The sequence below is a fragment of the Rhea americana genome, unplaced genomic scaffold (assembly GCF_003343005.1).
Source record: "Rhea americana isolate MKP2758 unplaced genomic scaffold, rheAme1 scaffold_97, whole genome shotgun sequence".
NCBI lineage: Eukaryota > Metazoa > Chordata > Aves > Rheiformes > Rheidae > Rhea > Rhea americana.
The window spans coordinates 2,343,774-2,362,908 of NW_028187166.1; the positions used below are offsets into that span (position 1 = coordinate 2,343,774).

General features: G+C 37.2%; 1 protein-coding gene across 1 annotated transcript in view; it reads left to right on the forward strand.

Moving 5' to 3' along the window:
- The window catches only part of MED27 (mediator complex subunit 27), a 98,457-nt gene that overhangs the window by 27,246 nt on the left and 52,076 nt on the right, over window positions 1–19,135 (forward strand). Inside the window, exon 3 of the mRNA XM_085325273.1 lies at window positions 11,056–11,186. Coding sequence (XP_085181399.1) covers window positions 11,056–11,186 — 131 coding nt within the window. The remainder of the gene's footprint in view (window positions 1–11,055; window positions 11,187–19,135) is intronic.

A 19,135-nucleotide genomic window follows, 5' to 3' on the forward strand; every position in this document is an offset into this window, starting at 1 on the left:
ATTTGTAACCTTAACGAATTTTAATGTAACTTTTTTAGCATGTATAACAATATATGGACAAAATACTACTATTGTCTTCCTGCGTGTTAGTCTTCAAATCAGAAATTATTCTTGGGTCAGCACAAAGCTCAGATATCATTGTAAAGGATGTGTTATAAATACCTAGATAAATAAAAAGCTTTTTGGAGAGCATTTCTTCCTTTCGGTGGCAGTGGGAGAGGGGTAAATGAAATAATTGATGTGCACTGTTAGCTGTCGACCAAGTTTCATGTGGCATATCTTTCCTTCGGCATACACGTAGCAGCAGCACATTTTAGCACCTCGCCTACAGCATCCACCTCCTGATAGCAAAACTTGCCAATAGAAAAGCATTCAGCACTTCATTATTTCTACAACCTGAGTGCATTTGCAAATTAATTGATGTGTGGGAGGAAAGGCATCTGCTATTGTAGAAGCCTTTAACTATTGCATTAAAACTAGAAATAAACTGGCTAGCCGCAATAAGTGGATATGCAGTTGCAAGTGTTGAGGCTTCTAAATAAAAGTAGTATCTTGACCATTTTTCTTTTCATCTTTACTATATTATTTTTTAAAAAAATCCTGATGTTGCTCATTGACTAGTGGATGTGGAAACGGACAGTATGTTAAAGATAATACGTATATACTTAGAGATGGGTAGTTAGCAAGTTGTTTCATATTTGTTGCTGGCTAAGCACCAAATGAGATTTTTAATTAGACCTGTAATGAATGACTGGGAGCATTTTAAAGGCTTTTAATTCTGTGATGTAATTGAGTTAATTACAATATCATTATAAGCGCCAATGAAAATAATATGAATTATATTCCATTTGTTTCACTCCTAAAGATCCTTCTGAGGTGCCCTTGGCTTTGTCTAAAATATTCCTACAGAAAGTCTTAAACGGTGACAGATAAAACTGTAAAAATGCTTCATGTTCCCTTCTACCAAATGTTTCTGCACAGTGTATCCTGCTGTTCTGTTCTCATGGTGTCTGAGCTGCTGCTTTACCTGTAAAGTGCTGGTTACTTGTCGTAATGGAGTTGTGTCTTTCTTAGCTTTCAAAGCACGGTGTAGTATTTCCTTGTTTTACTGGTTTCTGTTCAGTTAGCCTACCCGAGTGTGGCAAATGAGAATAAGAGTATGTGATCTATTTTCAGATATAAAGATTATAGCAGCTTTAGAACTGTTACTCTTTGTGCTGTGGTAAAAAATATGTGTAGCAAAAGAGGTGTTTTTGCAAAGCATATGGCTTTTACACTAGTTCAGACTACAGTAAGTTTTGGATTTGGTTGTAAAACAACTCTGTGCTTTTTTGCACTCTCTAGTCTGAGTGTGACATCTTCAACAGATGGGCAGATAAACTCTTCGTAAGCTGTGCCTTTCCTTTCAGAAGAGGAGATGAGATTCTCGTTTGTTAAAGTTCGTGAGGAAAAGCTCATCTGTGCAAGTCTTGTGTGCTTAGATGTTGGGATATGAAAATTTGATAGATATGCAGCTGCGCACCAGATCAGAGTTACTGATTGGGGCCTGTAGTCTGTTTGCAGATAAAATGTAAGCTTTGCTTTTGCTTATACTCCAAACTTTATTAGAGCATTTGCTTTCTCTGTTTTCAAAGCTGTGCGCTTCATCTTGGAACAAGCATGTTGCTCAAATCCACCTTATCGCTATATTGGCTAATAAAAATTTTCTTGTTTGCTTTTGGTAACCCTAAATTATCAGGACTGGATCTATTTAGTATTTTAAATTCTACAATTAAGACTTATTTCCAATTTTAAGCCTGCCAGGATGGTATAACAGCCTTTTCTCTTTCAGTAACTTTGCTGGTCACTCTTCTATTTATTCCATCCTCTTGACTATTACAGATTTTCTAAATAGTTTAGAAATGCCAGCCTGTGATGTATGGGCATCTTTAGCATTTCTTTGATTTATGTGCAGTGTGCTGAAAAAAAGCAGAGGAAGCATATTATTCTGGGAAAAATGTTGCCAGTCTTCGCTTTTTTTCAATGTTAGTTAAAAGCTACACTTTTATCAATCAAACCTGATAGTCTGTCTTCCTTCCTAAAAACATTCATAACTTAACTCTTTGAAGTCTAAAGAAATAATTTGGCTAAGATCTTTATAAATGTCCATTTGTTTTTTGAATGTCTAACTTGAACTTTTTTAAAAGGTAAGAAGGAAAAAAGTGGGTTTTTCTAGGCATTTCGGGTTGGTCATCTAAAAGTAGAGGCATTCAAATGCGCTAAAGGTGGTTGGTTTATTTATTTATTTAAATGAAGTTTGGCCATATGTTGCTGCTGTTAATAGTGYGTTGCATAAACTGGTGTAGTAAAATAAATTTTAGTCTCCAGCAACATGAATTAAAATGATTTCCCTACCTCGTGTACAAATGACAAGGTTTGCTGATTTATGATTATCCAACTTCTTACATAAATCTTGTAATGAAATGCAGCATGCTATTTTTTCTTAAGTTCAGTGTTATTTCAGGCAAAATTCCTGAAAGGTCCTCTTGCATACCATAAAATTATATTCTGAGAGGTTTAAAAAGAAGACTGAGTGTTAATTTACAGTTTTTGGTTAATGTGTAATATTGTATTATTATACATTATTAGCTAGACAGTATTAGCTGGACAAGTGCTTCAGTGAATCGYCAGATTGAGGAGCTCACCGCTGCTAATGAATTGTTGTGAAGTTGAAAACCAGAATTCAAATATGTATCATTAATTTTGAGCATAGAAACATTGAGTGGAATGAAAACAAAAACTGTTTGTAATTACCCTGTGGCAAAAAGCAGTTTCAGTTTTTGTTGACTGTTGCATTTCAGAGTTCTGCTTGCAGATACACTGCTTCTGGTCGCCTCTTCCCACCGGGATTCTAGAGAAGGCCAGTCAGTGCCGAATATGGCATGTTGTGAAGGGGGAAACCATGCATTTCTTTTCAGCACTCATCCTCCAGCAGGCAGCTGGTCTATAACTTCCAACCACCCGTGGTGATTCTGGGGTTTGTCTGTACTAAAATCTGGGTTGCTACAAGGGAAGGTGAGAATTTAAGCCACTTTCTTTGAGTGCATATAACAGTGACTTGTGTTGATTGCTCTTATTTTTGTATTTACATCTTCTGTGGGTAGCGGTGTGAATTAATCTGATGAGGAACATTCTTGTGCTGTAGTAAAAATGTTCATATAAAGAAATAGGCCACATATATTCTATTCCAGATCTAACTATACTGCTTAAAGCTATTATTGGTTGTCATTGCTAGCCAGCTGGAAATTAGCATTCCCAGCAGCACTGCTTCGTGGTGCCTACGAGATGCAAGGAAAGACGAGCTCATGCTTAGAGAGCTAAGAATGAAGAAAACAACCGAGCAAAAAATTCAGGAGATGTGACTTCCCCCMACCCCCTTCTGTGTAGTAGCAAAAGGAACTATTTAAGGAAGAAGCCTCTCTCCTGATTTGGCAAACTCAACGAAACTAGTTTAAACATTATTCTTGAACCTCTTCTGCTGGCACAGCAGTGTGGTAACCTCTGGTAGAAGAAAGCGGTAACGCCTGGTTTTGCTTTGCAGAGTGCATCGGTCTGTCCATGACACATCAATATTTGGGTAAACTGTATGCTTGAGTTCAACTCTGAAGGTAGGACTTCCTCTTCAGGAAGGCCATGAGAGGTTGAATAAAGCCTTGTCTTGGTATRTTGGCAGAAATTGTTAGACTAATAGCTTTTTCTGACAATTAGTATGTGTATTTGCTAGCCCAGGTGTGCATAGTGCATTTTAATGATTATGAGAGCGACCGGAGCTAAGGAAAGGCAGAAGTTAAAATGATTAAATTTAATGAATTAGAAAACATATATTAGCAAGATGAATACCAGCCAGAGTCATTAATGCTAATTTGCTGCATCCRCTAACAGGTTTCCCTCTCTTGTTCTCTAACCCTTTCTCCTCTCTGCCTCTTTGTGGARCTGGACTAGTTGGGTTTGCATAAGCTGCACCTTGTTGTAGGCTTTTTATTGAAAAGAGTATTCAATTCTTTATTCCTGTGTAAGGTAGTTTATTTTTTATAGCGGTGAAGCCTAACCACAGCATGCAAATCATGGCACATTGCTACACAATTCAAAGTGTGTATATTTATAGCTTATTTGAGCCCTTTTTTCTAGCACCCAGTTTTAAAGTTTCTTCAAATTTCTTGTTTAAGAACCTGAGCATCTACTGTTACCAAGGCAGCAGGCCAGTCTTGATTTTGACATAGCTGCCACCTGAGCTTCTGACACCAAAGATTTAGTCTAGGGCTTTAGAAAATAGTTATTTTAGCATGAGAACAATGTCTTCAATTTGAAGTTTCAGTAGCTTTTTAAGGCAGCACAGCAGCACTGGGGAAAGATACTAATTGTGTCCTTATTCAATGTGGAGTTTTAATGATGACTTCTCCCTGTTACAGAATATTTACCCTATGCAAGGAGAATCCCCTTGTCAAAAGAAATCTAGATTTTTTTTTTTGTCAAATAAACTTTTCAGGTCTTTAGGCTTTAGTGGGATCATTAAGTGCAACACACAAGTGTGAATACGTAACATACAGTGATACTAAGACTGTTTTCACGTTAGTGAGTTTGATGACCTGTGTGCGTACTACTATCCTTTAAGCCAAAATTACTTGAAAATACTACTGTTTGTTACTGCACGTGTTTTTATTCTGTAATTTAGATACAGAAAGCAATGTAATAATTTTACTCCTTGTGAGTCTTAGGTGTCTGGGTTGTAGTTGCATAACCAATTAAATGGTCGTTTCTTTCCATTTTGTTATATTTCAGGAGTGCTTCCCAAGCCCTTCAGAACTCTCAAAAATGTTCATAAACAATTTAAGCATAAAACGTGATTATACTTCTGAAGAAGGAAATGAGGTAGTGTAGAGCCCCATGTTATGATTACTCTGCCTTGTTTGTTCATTTCCAGTTTTAGATTTCTTTGAATCTTACACYCTGTTGGCTTTATAGTGTCACTTTGTGTTGATTTTATCCCCAGATTTTAGGTATGTCACTAGTCTAACTGCTAAATGGATTCCAAAACACTCTGGAAAAAGTTGGAGGAGCAACAGTGTCTTTTGTGGAGACTTTGGACAGTGCAGCTGATTTTATTGGGAGCAAGATGCTGTCGCTGAGGTTTTGACCAGCTCCTTCAAGAAAGTGACTGGATTTGCCATCTTCTGCATGGCAAAAAGCCAAAGATCTACGAGGAATATTGATGCAGTCATTCATCAGCAGAATGTCARTGTGTTTTTAGAAGAAAAATAAGGGAAAAACACTTTAAGGCTGAAATCTCACAGTAATTAAAACAACATTCTCAGCAAAAACCTGAATTCAGAGATGATGGGACAGAATGAGTAGTGAGGCTAAGACATGAGAAGAAACAGATGGAGAAATGTATCAATACTTTGGTACTATTGTATCTTAAAAATAAACATTTTTATGTATGTGCATATCTAAACTTGTTTTTCAGTGCTCCAGCCCTGGGATGGGAGGAGAGATGGCAGGTTGTTTGTGCAGGAGTATACGTAGGTGGGTTTCCTCGGAACACGCCCTACCTCCTGGTTTATTGATCAGAGCGAGGTGGTGAAGCTCTGACTCTGAGTGCGATGCAAACAAGAGCAGTTGCATGCGAAAGGCTTTTAACAGAAATGTGAGCTCATTAGTGCCACAGCTTAGTTAGGGCAGGGAGTTCAGGAAAAGAGGCAATAACTTTTGTATAAGGATTTAAAAGAAGACTGAACTGGGGCTATCCTTTTTTACTGTCGTGGATGGATATTTGTTGCTTAGGTAATCTACTAAACTGGGAARCATTTTGGGGAATAAATGTTTAAAATAATAGAACAAAGTGTCCTAACTGTGAACTAGAGCAAAGGCACAATGTCTAGCTTTCCTGTTAATTGAAAAGCCTGCAACCCAGCTGCACAAGAGGAAAACCAATAAGTGAATAAATTGGAGACTCTGCTCTTTTGGTTTATTGATGCAGTTTTAGCCAAGTCAAGAATTCAGCTACCCTAAAATGATCAAACATTGTTTAGAAAAAAGAGAATTTCCAAACTGGCTCATTATCTGAGACAAGTGTAAAAAAAATATCAATTAAGTAGTGTAATTTTTCTCTCTTGCCTACTTTAGTCTGCAGAGATGAAACTGGGGGAGTGCCCTGCTTACTTGCTCGTTGCTCTTTTCAAAAGAAATACCAGAGTTTTATCATAATAGATGAATCCCTTGTTAGCTGAAAGGGAGAAATAATTTAATGATGAGGTGCACAATACTGTGCATCTTAAAAGAAGGCAAATGTGCATGTATTTGCCAGTATCATAGTGAACCTGGAAAATTCCATGGTGGAGAAGTATCCGTCAGCCACTTCTGTAACACTGCATTTTGCTAAGAAATGGAAATAAACATTTATTTTGTTATCTGTCTCAGAGAGAACCTCTTTCTGTTTGTTTATAATGGTCTATAATATTTAGATGAAAGTGTTCTTGGAAAAAATATTGCTGCAGAATAATGTGGTCAAAAACATCTTCTGATTTCACTTTTTAAAGTGAACTGATCGATGCTTTAAAAGATTAAAATAATATGTAAATGTAATGTGCAGGTGTGAGTTGACATGATCAAATGCTTCAAGTGATTTTTCTCCCCCCCCATCCCTCCCACCCCCGTCATTCCTCCACAAATTTAAATGGTGGTGTAAGTAAGTGGAGTATAATGACTTGTTTGGTCAGCAGTCAGCACATGTAAAATCTCCAATGCATGAATTATGCTAACAAAAGACCTTTAGACCTAGCATGAGTCTAATGAAGAAGCTTTAATCTAAAAAGGTTTAAATTAGCATTTATTTAGTACATGTATGTAGCTTCATAATACATTGTACGGTAATCCTGTTGGCTAAAATATAATCTGTCAAGTTGATGTCGGTGTGCTCCTGTTAAGGARGGAGCCTTAATGCTACTGATTAGGAAACAGACTATTCCAAAGTGTAATGTTCATCTGTAGCAAATAACGTGATTTAGGGGTGGGCGTGTGTGCACTGWGGGGATGGATTGCTTTGTTGTGGAAAGACTGTCATCAGGATAGAATAAATAGAAGGCATACAATAACTTTCATTAAATCTTAACACTTATGGAACTCAATCCAGACTGTGTTCATCTAATACTACTTTGCTATTTCGATTGTTCATGCAAAAGTCAGATACTTTATGTGAATAAACAAGTTGCCCTCCTACTACTGAAAATAAAAGGAGCATCAAAGTGGTTTATTGCAATAAAATTCACGTTATGAGGAAGTTTCAGAAGCATTATTAAATGAATTTAATTTTCATGTACTCAGGTAAAGCGTGAAAATGTAGATTTTGGCACCTGGAAAATATTAACAATGATCCTTTCTCGAAAATACAGACTATATCATCACTAGCAAATATAGAAAAATCATGAATCTCAAAAATAATGAAAAATAAGAGTAATGRATTCTGTTTTTATTTACCTTCAGGTAAAGCTTTTGTATATATTCAGATGTTATTTTCAGTAATTTTCCTACATCCATGAGAACTAGAGTTGTCTTTGATTTTAAAATGTGAAATTCACACATCTACTTGATGTGTGGATCTCCTCTCCAGTCTTAAGAAAAATATCAGCTATCATGAGACTCATCATAAAACAGTACAGGTTGGCACTGGTGTATATCCTGGCTGCTAAGTGTTATAAATTGATTTTCTTGTTTTTTATTTCTTCATTTTCTGAAAAAGATTTTATGTTTCATCTGCATGTATTGGGGGGAAAAGGATCAATCTTGTTGAAGTTTTACAGAGGAGTGTTTCATTAGGAAGCAAAGAGCTTAGCTTCTCATAAAGCRGGTAGAATTCCCCACAGCTGAAACRCATGGATGTCTTGCTGTAATGAAGTCTCTAAGTGATGGGGGATTCCTTAGTGGCTGATAAAGAAGTGATTTACAATGCTATGTAGTGTACTAATATTCAAGTTCAGTAAGTATTTAGTGTATTTTATGGATAAAGCTGTTGCCGTTGATCAGTTTGGAAGCCAGTAGCGTGTTGTGAGTATCCCGCAGGAAGCATCGGGTGCCCGGTGTTTGGCTGCTTTGGGTCCATTACCCGTAAGAGCAGCTTGACCGGATCAGACCAATGGCTCATCTAGCCCAGTATCTGATGGCCAGCAGTGGCTGTGAAGAGATGGCARTGGAAAACTAGAAAACCGAGATGGGCATGCACAATATTCTCCCTAGCCTTCTTCCAGCTGTCGGCAGCCTCCAGCGTAGGGACTTCTTGAGCCAGAAGTGGGATCTAGGTGTTTAGTAACCCCGCTAAGGATTTGTCTCCCAGGAGCTCCTTTCAGCTTCGCTGGTCTCCTCGTGAGCTTTTCAGTACCCAGCCTGTCCTTTGGCAGTGCAAATATCCCTGAGGTGAAGATAAAAGGGTTGAAAATAGTGTCCTTTTGTGGGTAAGCAAAAAATTTTATGAGGTGATAGTTTGGTATGTTTTTAGCCAAGATCTGCTGTCATGGCTGATGCTAGCAGATGAGTGTGTTATTTTGCAAGTGGAAGAATGAGCTATATGCACTGCTTATTATCTGTCAGTACCCTTGAATCTTATGGCTCTATTTTTGATACTACTAGTGCTGCTCTGGAAGTATTTTTGTTCCTATTTCTGCTCCTCAGAATAAATGATTAAGAAAAAAATTCCAAGTCTTTAGCTAACATCCCCAATTCTCTTCTCTTCCCTCCCCCCCYCYAGCCTCTCCCCCAAAAAAGCATTTTATGGATATGGTATGTGATACTTTAATAATGTATGAATAAAGTTGGATAGAAGCTGYCTGTCTGTTTTATTAACTTTGACCTTTTATCCCATTACAAAGATGGTTTGGTTAAATATTTAATGGGCCCTATAGATTTTGACAGTTGGATCTGCATTCCTGGAAGCRTGGTAGATTATGTATAAATACTTATAATTAATAAAAACAGATTAACCACTGGGAATCAACCTTCAAGGACAGAATTGTTCTTTTAAAATATATTTAGTTTTAATTCCTATTTTTTRTTGTGCCTGACCACTAAATGTCAGACTGGTCAGGAGGTTATGAAATGTTTTTAAAAGATTACGTTCAGATGTYGTCTGTGATTAGTGCCTGTGATTATCTCTGCCGTTGAGCAAGTGGCTAAATGGTGGTATTTATCTGAAATMCGTGTCATAACTAGGTCACCAGCACAAAATGGCTGAATGGCTGCTGCCCTGAATAAGTGGCCCAAAAGAAAAGGGAAAGGCACGTTCCTGGAGTCACAGGGGTCTTCTGCCAAAGCAGACTTTCCTTTTAATTCCCTAAAAGTCACTGCATATTGTACTCGCTGCAAATTCTGGTAGCAAAGATTGAAAACTAAGCTCCTGACACTTTGAAACATTGCCTTCCAAACACGCGCTGTCCATTGCACCTATTGATTTTTTTTATGTATTTTTTTTTCATTTCAGAAATCTGTAGGAGAAAAACAAATCTGAGCAAAATTCCTTGGTCGAAGAGGAGCTGTTACCTCCCCCTGTCCTCCCCGGCCGCACGCGGCTCCGCTCTCGCTAAGAGCGCTCTGCGTCTGCACGCCGTGCCACTGCCCGGGGCACGTGGCGAAGCAGCCGAGTAAATCGGGAGCCCGTTAAGCCTTGCGGGTGCTGTGAACATTGACGTTTGAGTTAGGTTGGCTTGCTGGATWGCTTCACTCATTTTGATAGCCATTTGGGGGCAGATCGCTTTGCCTGGCTTTGTTGCCCTTGTTTTCAGTGAGTCCTTGGTGGAATAAGTTTGTGTGAGACCACTTTATTTTTCTGAACGTTTGTAATTCCTAGTTTCCTAACTGCAACCTTTTCTATATAGGGGTCATGGGATTAGTTTTGTTAACTTGTAAAGCCGTTAACCTTTTCTAGAACAAATCTTTAGAGGTTTTAACGAAAACATTGATGTGGCAGTAGAGTAATAAAAAGAACTGCATTTGTCTAACACTGAATCTTGAGCTTTTTTTTTTTTTTCTTCTTCCTCCTCTTCAAAAGGGGGAACTAAGAAAGTGGATTAAAGCTGTTTAGAGGTGAACTTGGTGAACTTGTAACTTGTTGCACTTGACATTGGTTTCAGGGCAGACACAGCATTGTGGCAGTTCTTAAATCTACAGGTAGGCAGTGAGAATGCACTCAAAATCTCACAGCTTCATATGTGTCCTTCAGAAATTAGTAAGGAAAATAAAACAGTAGAGGAGAAAGCCACTGAATGTGAATCTTTCAGTTACAACACTTTTGAGCAGGTTCCCCAGAGAGGAGGTGGAGTCTCCTTCTCTGGAGATAYTCAGAGCCYGCCTGGATGCAACCCYGTCTAACATTTTCAAGGTGACCCTGCTTGAGCAGGGAGTTTGGACTAGATGATCTCCAGAGGTCCCTTCCAACCTTAGTGATTCTGTGAGCGATGTGCTAGCAGCTATTTTAAAGACCTAGGGTTTTCTTTATAAAGTGCCAGAATCCTTTTTGTGAATGTTTGCATTTTTATGTTTGATAAAAAAGATGAGAATTATTTCTAGAAAGTCTGCTTACGGCGTGAAGGAGTTGCATGTTTCTTCCTCATCTTCCAGCCTTACTCTTCCCTGGATATGGTGTTGGCTATGAGCSCTTTTAATGAGGAGGCCTCTTGTAAGACCAGTGTGGTAACTTGTCAATAACAAAAGAAAATGAGAAAGCTTGATCCTCAGAGTGGGGAAGCAGTCTTAACATGTGAAAACAAATCCAGGTTTCGGGAGAATTAATGACTTGAAGTATTTTTGATTCATCTTATTTGCCCTGTGGCATAACTTCCATTTGATTTCTGTTTTGCAGCAGACTCTTCTGTATGTATTGGTTGGTATCATCTCCCATCCAAGCAATATATGAAATACCATACATTAACTGTCTGACTGTCATTTTAATCGACTGTATGTGTACAGATGGTAGAGGTGTGCACGAATACTGCAGGGGGGAGTATTTTAATGTATATGTTTTTTATTATCTAGTTGCAGTACCATGCGGGGCTAGCATCTGGCCTTTTGAATCAGCAGTCTTTGAAACGTTCGGCCAACCAGATGGGAGTATCTGCAAAACGCAGACCCAAAGCTCAGCCGACAACTCTTGTCTTACCTCCTCAGTAAGTAATGGAATATTTTGAAGAGTTTGTATCACAGGGAAAATTTTCTTGAACTTTATATTTTAATTATTTAATTTTTAAAAAATCAGTAATAACTTTTGCATTTTTATTTTGTAAAGATGAATAGTTCAGGTTGTTTGGGCCTGTGGAGTAGGATATAGAAACAGTATTTTGTTTTTTCTTTTTATGAAGGGATTCTGACAACAAAAAAGTTGCAAGGATTCTTCTTTGCAGGTGGCTGTGTAAGCTTTTGCAACATGCGGTTGTCATTGAGGCAAGATGTTTTCTTCATTAGTATGACTTGAAGCTTCAAGTAGGACTTTTTTGAAGGTTCTAAAAGGCTGAAGCCAAAAAGTCTTTGGTGTGAGTACTTCCCTGACAAATGTCTGTTCTGAGTCCATCTGTTCACCATATGTTAATTTTGTATTGGATCTAAACCTCTTTTACAGGTGACAAGCAATTATAAGGACACTTAGAAACTGTTTAAGGACACAGGCTATCAACGCTTTAGGCAGTCTGTGTACTGATGCCAAAAACAGACGCCCACAACTAAGTTTATTAATTTATAAAATGCTTAAAATAGTTACATATAAGAAAAAAGTTGTTATGTAGAAAATGAAGCTCTAGGTAATTATTCATTGTATCAAACATCCTTGCAGTTTGTGGACACTGCAAGCTTTTTTCATAGAATGAGAGTCATTGATGTATAAAGACTGCTACCCAAAACTTCATAGCTGTAATAATAAAAGTCCCTGGTGTCACTACAGTCCACAGGCCTAAGTTGATGAAGGACCAGAGGAATTCTGGACTCTTCCAAAATGAGATCAGATCACAGTCAACAGAGCTATTAACTTCAAAAAGCTACTAATTCAAGAATCGTAAAATGCTCCATCATTTACCAATATGTTGCTAGAATAAGAATAATTAGAAGGGCAGCTCTAGCCGAACCACAGGTTTGGAAACCCAATATTGTTCTGGGAAGCTGCAGTAGTAAATTATGACAAACGTTGGCTAATTAATGTAACTTTTTTTCTTTGTTGGARTGTCAAGTTTATTTGGAGCTTAAATGGAATTTTCTAATTGAAGTCCATAACTAGAGTGTTGTARTACCAGTTGTCAGAGTTTTTATTCAGAGTTCTTAAAATATTTTTTATCATGACATCTCCAATTGTTAGAAATACATATAAGAGAGAAAGAGCTAGCCTCCTATTTTTTTTTTTTTTGCGTAGAAACGTCTGTTCCTATATATTCTATGTCAAATTTAAAACTTTTCTGAAGAGTTGCATCTGTATAAATATGGAGATATGTAATATACACATTTAAAAGTTTTGTGTATATCTTTTTATTTGTAGATGACTTTTCCATTTCATTCAGTGGTGCATTTACCTAGAATTTGTAGATAGAATGAAGCTTTAGCGTGCTGACTAAACTTAGCTAGTCTTTATATTAACGTTCAACATCTCATTGCTAATGTCAGCATTATTCACAGGGAAACTGTGCTTATACCCAGCTGGACTGATAAAATYCCTGGTTTCTGCCTCTCTATCTTCCCTTTGACCTTTCCATTTTTGTCATTACTCATTATCTTGGTGTGTCTTTGAAAGAGAGTAATAGTTATATCAAGTCAAATCAAATACCTTTTGAGCTCTGTATGATGTCTCCAACACAAGACAGTAGCAGATTATGAAAAGACTTATGAAAACAGACTAATGGAAAGTATTAAAAAAAAAAAGTATGGCAAATGGATTTTAATATCTCAGTTGTGCTGTAGTTTCATGCAAATAACGAAGAATCGCTCTTCTTTTYTTTAATTCTTTATGCAAAAGGAAAAAAACATCCAGGTACAGAACTATATATCACCTTGAAAGGGCATTTTAGGAAGTAAGATGAATCTTTCTACTTCAGTATTAACTTTCCTATGGCAATTCAGCATGAGGGGTGTTTTTTAACTTTATTGATTAATTTTTGAGGAARGGATAAATATTTCTTCATCTTTTTTTATTTTGATTTGTGTTATCAGAAGTGTTAAGTTCCATGGTRAGTCTTTGGTTTGAGTAACAGTGTATTATAAATCAAGTATCCATTAAATGCTATTCAGAGCAGCTATATTACCTGAAACTGTTCTTAAATATAAGTAGATGAAACTSTCTGTGAACCAAAATGTTGTTTTAGAATAGCAAATTGGGGCAAATAGCACCACTGCAGTAATCCTTTTCAGCCAGCAAAGAAATGCAGGAAACACACTTCTGTTCAGGAAGTAACAAAGATGATGATTTGGGCTAAGATACTTCTAAAAACTTTTTTTTTGCAGATTCTACATATGGATACTTTGGTATTTAAGCATGTCTTAAACCAATACCAATTGTTCCCGGTAGGGTAAGATAGAATGTTACTGAATAATTTAAATATTCCTCCCCACCCCTGCTGTTTTTTTAAGAAACAGTATAAGTAACATTTGCTATGGATAGTCGTTCACCTTCCATTCTTTCTCAGGACATTCTGGAGGCTCAGGCTGATATTTTTCTTTTTGGGGTGGGGGGTARGCCGCTCATTTGAAATGATGCACTTTGGAAGTGAGAAGCTGTAGTTTATTATCAGTAGATATTTGAAACATCAGCAGCAATTTTGAATAAGAAGTGTGTGTGTGTGTGTGTGTATATATATGTATATTTTTTTTTAACTGAAAGATCTCTGTCCTACACAACTACTATCAGTATAATCTTCCTTTTCTCGCTGTTCTTGTCTGAAGGCTTTTGAGAATTGCTGAATTGAGACCGGCTATAAAGCGTCAGGTGGCATCTCTTGACAGATTTTGCTGTWTCTCAGTTTTGAAGAGGCCTTTGGTGTTCATGTTTGCTTTTTGGTGTTGGCTTTCACTGGCTCTGAAGATGGAGAAAGGAATACTGGATTGATATGTATCTCATTTCTAGCCAAATGTTACCAGTATGAGAAAATGACTAACTGCTGGCTTCATTCTCTCCTTTCTTTCTCCATCCCCCCTTCTGTCTTCTCTCTCCCTGTACCCGCTAATAGATGCATTCCCTCGCATGCCTCTCATCTGGCTTCTGCTTCCTTCCTTCTGTTAAAGGCTCTCTGCGTGGTGTTTGCTGAAGTGCTGAAAGCTGTCAGTCCCTCAGTTCCTTCCCAGTGGCTGGGAAAGCGTATACAGGCAACACTTCTGAAAACCAGAATGGCTTCTCTTGGTCTTTAAAAATCGACCCAGAAACAATGACGATTTTTTTTTCTCTTGAAAYGTAGTAATAGACGCAGTTAATATTGCATTCTTTCGTTTGGCACCTTGTCTTGAAAGCAATTTCCCGCTCGTGCCGTTGGCTCCGTGAAGCCTCAGTGACCGTGTGCCGTGGCCTGCGGAGCAGGGACRGCACGAGCGGCAGGCCGGAGGGAGGCAGCCCGTGCCAGCGCGGCGCCCCGCTGACAGTGTAACAGGCTCCATATGTCACCGCACAGCTGAAAAACGACAGCCGTGGAGCACCGAGAGATGAGGAGGAAGAGAAAGAAGAGAAACCGCGGGAGGCTGACTTGCGCTCTTACAGTTATACTCATTGGCACACGCAGGGAGAGTCTCTTAGGATTAATGGGAAATTTTAGGGATCTCAGCTGAAAAGCCTGCAACCATGACAGCTCTGTTGCATGGGAGTTCTCAGTGCTGCCRGATTATTCATTTATCTTCCCTTCATTGGGAAGAAGAACAAGACCTTCCTCACAACTTTAGGTACTGAGACTCTTGCCCTCTTTTCCTTTTAGGGTCATTTGCTGTGACATTTGTAGTTTGGGGGAAATAAAAGCACTARAGAATGGAAGTTTGGTTCATGTTTGACTTCAGGCTCAATGTGTAGGGAACATTGARTAAAAATACTTTTTTGTTTGTTTTATTTAGGGCACTTCAACTTGTCCTGTAAATCTCTTGTGCTCTGATGTATTCCCTAACTTGATAATGAAAATATTTTAGTAGCTTGMGTAGAAATCTATGAATTTGAGATATCTCTATTGCTGAGAGTAGACCAAAACTACTCTTCCTTTAAAAATAAAAAGACAGTGCTGTCCATAATATAGCTCTAGGCAAATAATCAACAAACAGCTGAGGATAGCATGCTGGGTGAAAACTCGGAGGGCTAGGTTTTATTTCTGCTATCTGCTGGGTGACACTCAGCACTGAGATCTCTTTGGCTTTCTGTCTCAGTTTCTTCACCTGTAAAGCAGAAGTGATACTTCTATTTGTAAAGCATTTGCATTTACTGATGAAAAATGCTAAATAAGCGCTAGTTATAATTGACTTTAATCAATGCTTCAGTTAGCAATTGCGGAAGATGATAATGAGCTGGTTTGTTATGTGAGCCCTTCTAGGTTTTTTTGCTTTCAAGTTTTTGTCTGTGATCTTGAAGGAAACTTRGGCCTTTAAACAGGCTTCTCTTGCTCCTGTTGGAGACCTCTTGGCAGAAATAGAGGTTTGCCCACTGTGTAGTACCTGGAATGGAGCTTGATGGCAAATTCCAGTCTGGAAAAGAGTATTTGGGAAATCTGGACATGCAACAGTCCTACATCATTAATAATCTATTGTCACAAGTGTCCCTGTGCTACAGAGTTGGACACATACTAAAGCAGATCATCCTCCTATCTGTCCCCCTTGGTTAGGGGGCTCAGGTGGATTTTGAAATTCAAAAAAGCCTTTTTTGCTTTCCTTCAGAAAGTGAGAAGTTATTTTATTAGGATTGTTAGCTAGAAAACCCCCAATCAAAACTCTTCATTCAGAGAAATGTTAAATAGGATTTTATGACACAAARAACAGTTGATATTTTGTCGATATAATCAGACTGAAGTTTCTTAATCAAAAAAAGCATGTTAACTGTAGAACTTAGAAAGCTATTTATTTTAAACTGAAGCCATATAAGCTACACCCTACAATTACTTAGTGGACATGAGACCATTTTGGTTTACTTACTAGGTCAACCTAGTGCGGTTCCAGCCCCACCTGTCATTTGACAGAATGCAGAGTCTGACGCTGCCTTCTTCCATCTATCTGACTGCTTAAGTGCTTGGATTAATAGCCAATTTTTTGTCAAAATAGCTTCCAGAGTTTATTGTACAGAATGTCCATTCCCCCTCCTACATCCTTCTTCCAGAGAAGACAGATGTATTCAAAAGAAGTCCTTGAATGCCTCCAACCTTTGTAGCTGCTGTAGTGAGAAGCAGCTCTTTAGTGAGCAGCCTCCTTTAAAAGTTTAATTTACTGACTCAGGCAGACATCTGTTCAAACGGTTTTGGAAAATAAATTTATAGATATTACAAACTACGTGTTTACCATGCTGTGGTTCAATACAGGAGTGGTCAAAATGTTTCTTTTTCATAGCACTAACACCTTGTCAGYTTTAATGACAAGTTTTAAGTAGCATTATAAAGTTCTGTTGTATTTGCTTAAGAGCTTTGTTTCAAGACACACCAATTTAAGTCTTAAGGAAAGAATTTAATATAAAATAGTGATATAATGTTCTAAAATAACTTACTGTTTTTAACTGCTAACTGAAAGGTGTGTGTATATATAAATGATACACTCAGTGATCAGATGTGCCAGAATAAATTATTTGGAACTTAACTAATGTAAATTATCATTTTTACACTATGAAAAATCCCGATGAACCCTTTGCCAAGAGTTTTTGATAGAAAGATTTTTTTTCAGCATTTTGTTTTATAAACAGCATCTAATTACTTCCTAAGTTCAGGATTTTCATTATGGAAGAGTCGGATTATTCTGCAGATAATGGCAAAGCATGCTTAAGCCAATAAACATTCATTTTAAGGCCATATGTTTATGTTATATTTATATAGTCTGACTTCACTGTGTTACAGAGGTCTGAAATCCCAGCCAGGGATTCATCCTTTGAGTCAAAGAACTTGATGTTCCAGTTAAATATGACACCTGGTACATTGGCTATGGCGAGTGGTTATTTAATATGCACATGTTTGCACAATCTTAACCAATATTGTGAGCTGTAGGATAACATTTGGGACTGTTCTTAAAAGTATGCAGGAGTAAAAGAACAAAGTGCCTGCCTGTTTTCCTTGCTTTTTGAGAAAAGTCATGGAAAGTTCTTTGTGCAGTTCTAAAATTCTACTTTCCCCCTACTGGCAAGGCAGTATTAAGTATCAATATTCATTAAATACCACAGAGATGATAATGTAATAAAGGAATAATCCTCAGGCCCACACCTATACTTCTCTCCAGAAGGGCTGAAGTTGAGAATATAATTAAAGATTAAAACTCTGTTTTCATTCTGGAACATAGAGATATCTTTTTGTACATGATGGGGAATTGTATTAATAAGGAAGAGATCAGTTTCCAATAACTTTCAGTGCTAGAAGCTCATTTAATATCTCTGTTCATGTTTAAGTTTCTCCTGGCATTTCTTTAGCTTGACTTTTGCAAGACAGTGCAGCAGGAACTGTAAAAGAACGTATTGCTCAAATATATGGCACTTTTGCTCCATAAATTAATCCTTTTGATTTAAAGAAAAAAGATTAAAAATTGGTTCCTTACAGTGTAAGACAATAATATTTACATGAATATCTTTAATAATCTTGCAGCCGTGCACCATGTAGGTACAACATTTATTTTAGTATTCGGTATCTTGAGCACAGTGTGGATCACGTTGTTGTACTATTTTCTTTTCAGTAAATTAGTGAACATCCRTTTCTCAGATGTTTTGTGAAGCAATTTTAGTGTAAACTGCAGTGTATTGGCATACAGTGAGATTAATTTAAACCTTAACTGGTATATTGATTTTTAGTGTGTTCAGAGTTTATTTGTGCATCTTTAAGGATCTTTTGATACCMAAGTCACTAGTATTTCACTTGGTCAGACTAAATAAAATGTTTTAAATAGACTTTCTGTATTGTACTTTACCTCGTTGAATAACTTCCTTTCAACTAAAGTGTTCTAGCCAACTGAGTCTTTGCATTTTTTTTCTGACCATGTAGATAYTTTTATTATACAGAGTAAGTCTTTGTTAAATACTTTGTTGTCTTGCTTTATAATAAGCTCTGTAATTTTGAACAGAAGACCCAAAATGTCATCCCACCCACCACTAGGTAGGATACAAGTTCTTAGTAACCTCTGGTGAAAAGTATTGTGTTTAAAAATTTTATTAAAAAAAATGGCTGGTTTTGTGGGCGTTTGCCCATGAGATGGAAAAAGATCTAATTATCAAAACCATGCTRTGTATGTCAGAATTTAGTATTTCTACTGTTTTCTAAATATTGTGTTGATGGAGGGGCATAGTATAACTGCTGCTAATAATATGCTAGTACATGATATGTATTCTTTTAGAGTGTTTTCAAGGGAATACAAATACTGTATAGGATTTTGCTCCTTTAAAGAAGATCCACAGAATAGTATGAACCTSTTCAAACTGCCACCTACATCACTGTTTCAGAGAATATCAAGGTCCCCAAGTGAATTATTCAATCCATGTAGAATATAATAAAGAATAATGAGCAAACTGGAAACCGCTATTTTGACAGYTTCGTTACAAGAAGGTAAGAGCTGAAAAATTCAAATCTTAATGAATTTCAACAGCAATTGAAAATATGGTAGTTTCAAGTTATTTTAAGATACAGCCTATGTTTTGGGTTGGTTTGGTTTTTTTTCAGGTTTCTCTTCTGCCAGCCAAACAAAGATGACAACAGTTATTTCTAGACAAATTGTTTTAGGTAAATGGGACTGGACCTTGTTAAAGAAATAGTGCACCTGTGTTTCAATTTTAGTAAGTCACATGAGTATGTTAGTTTCTTCAAATACATTAAGTATTAAATTTGTATTTTAGGGCACATTTTAGTTGTGTAAAACTTTTTTTTTTGTTTGTTTTCTTCTCAACCATCCTTCTCCTCCACTGAAACTTAGGAAATCTAAATATCTTAGTTATTGCAAAATACTC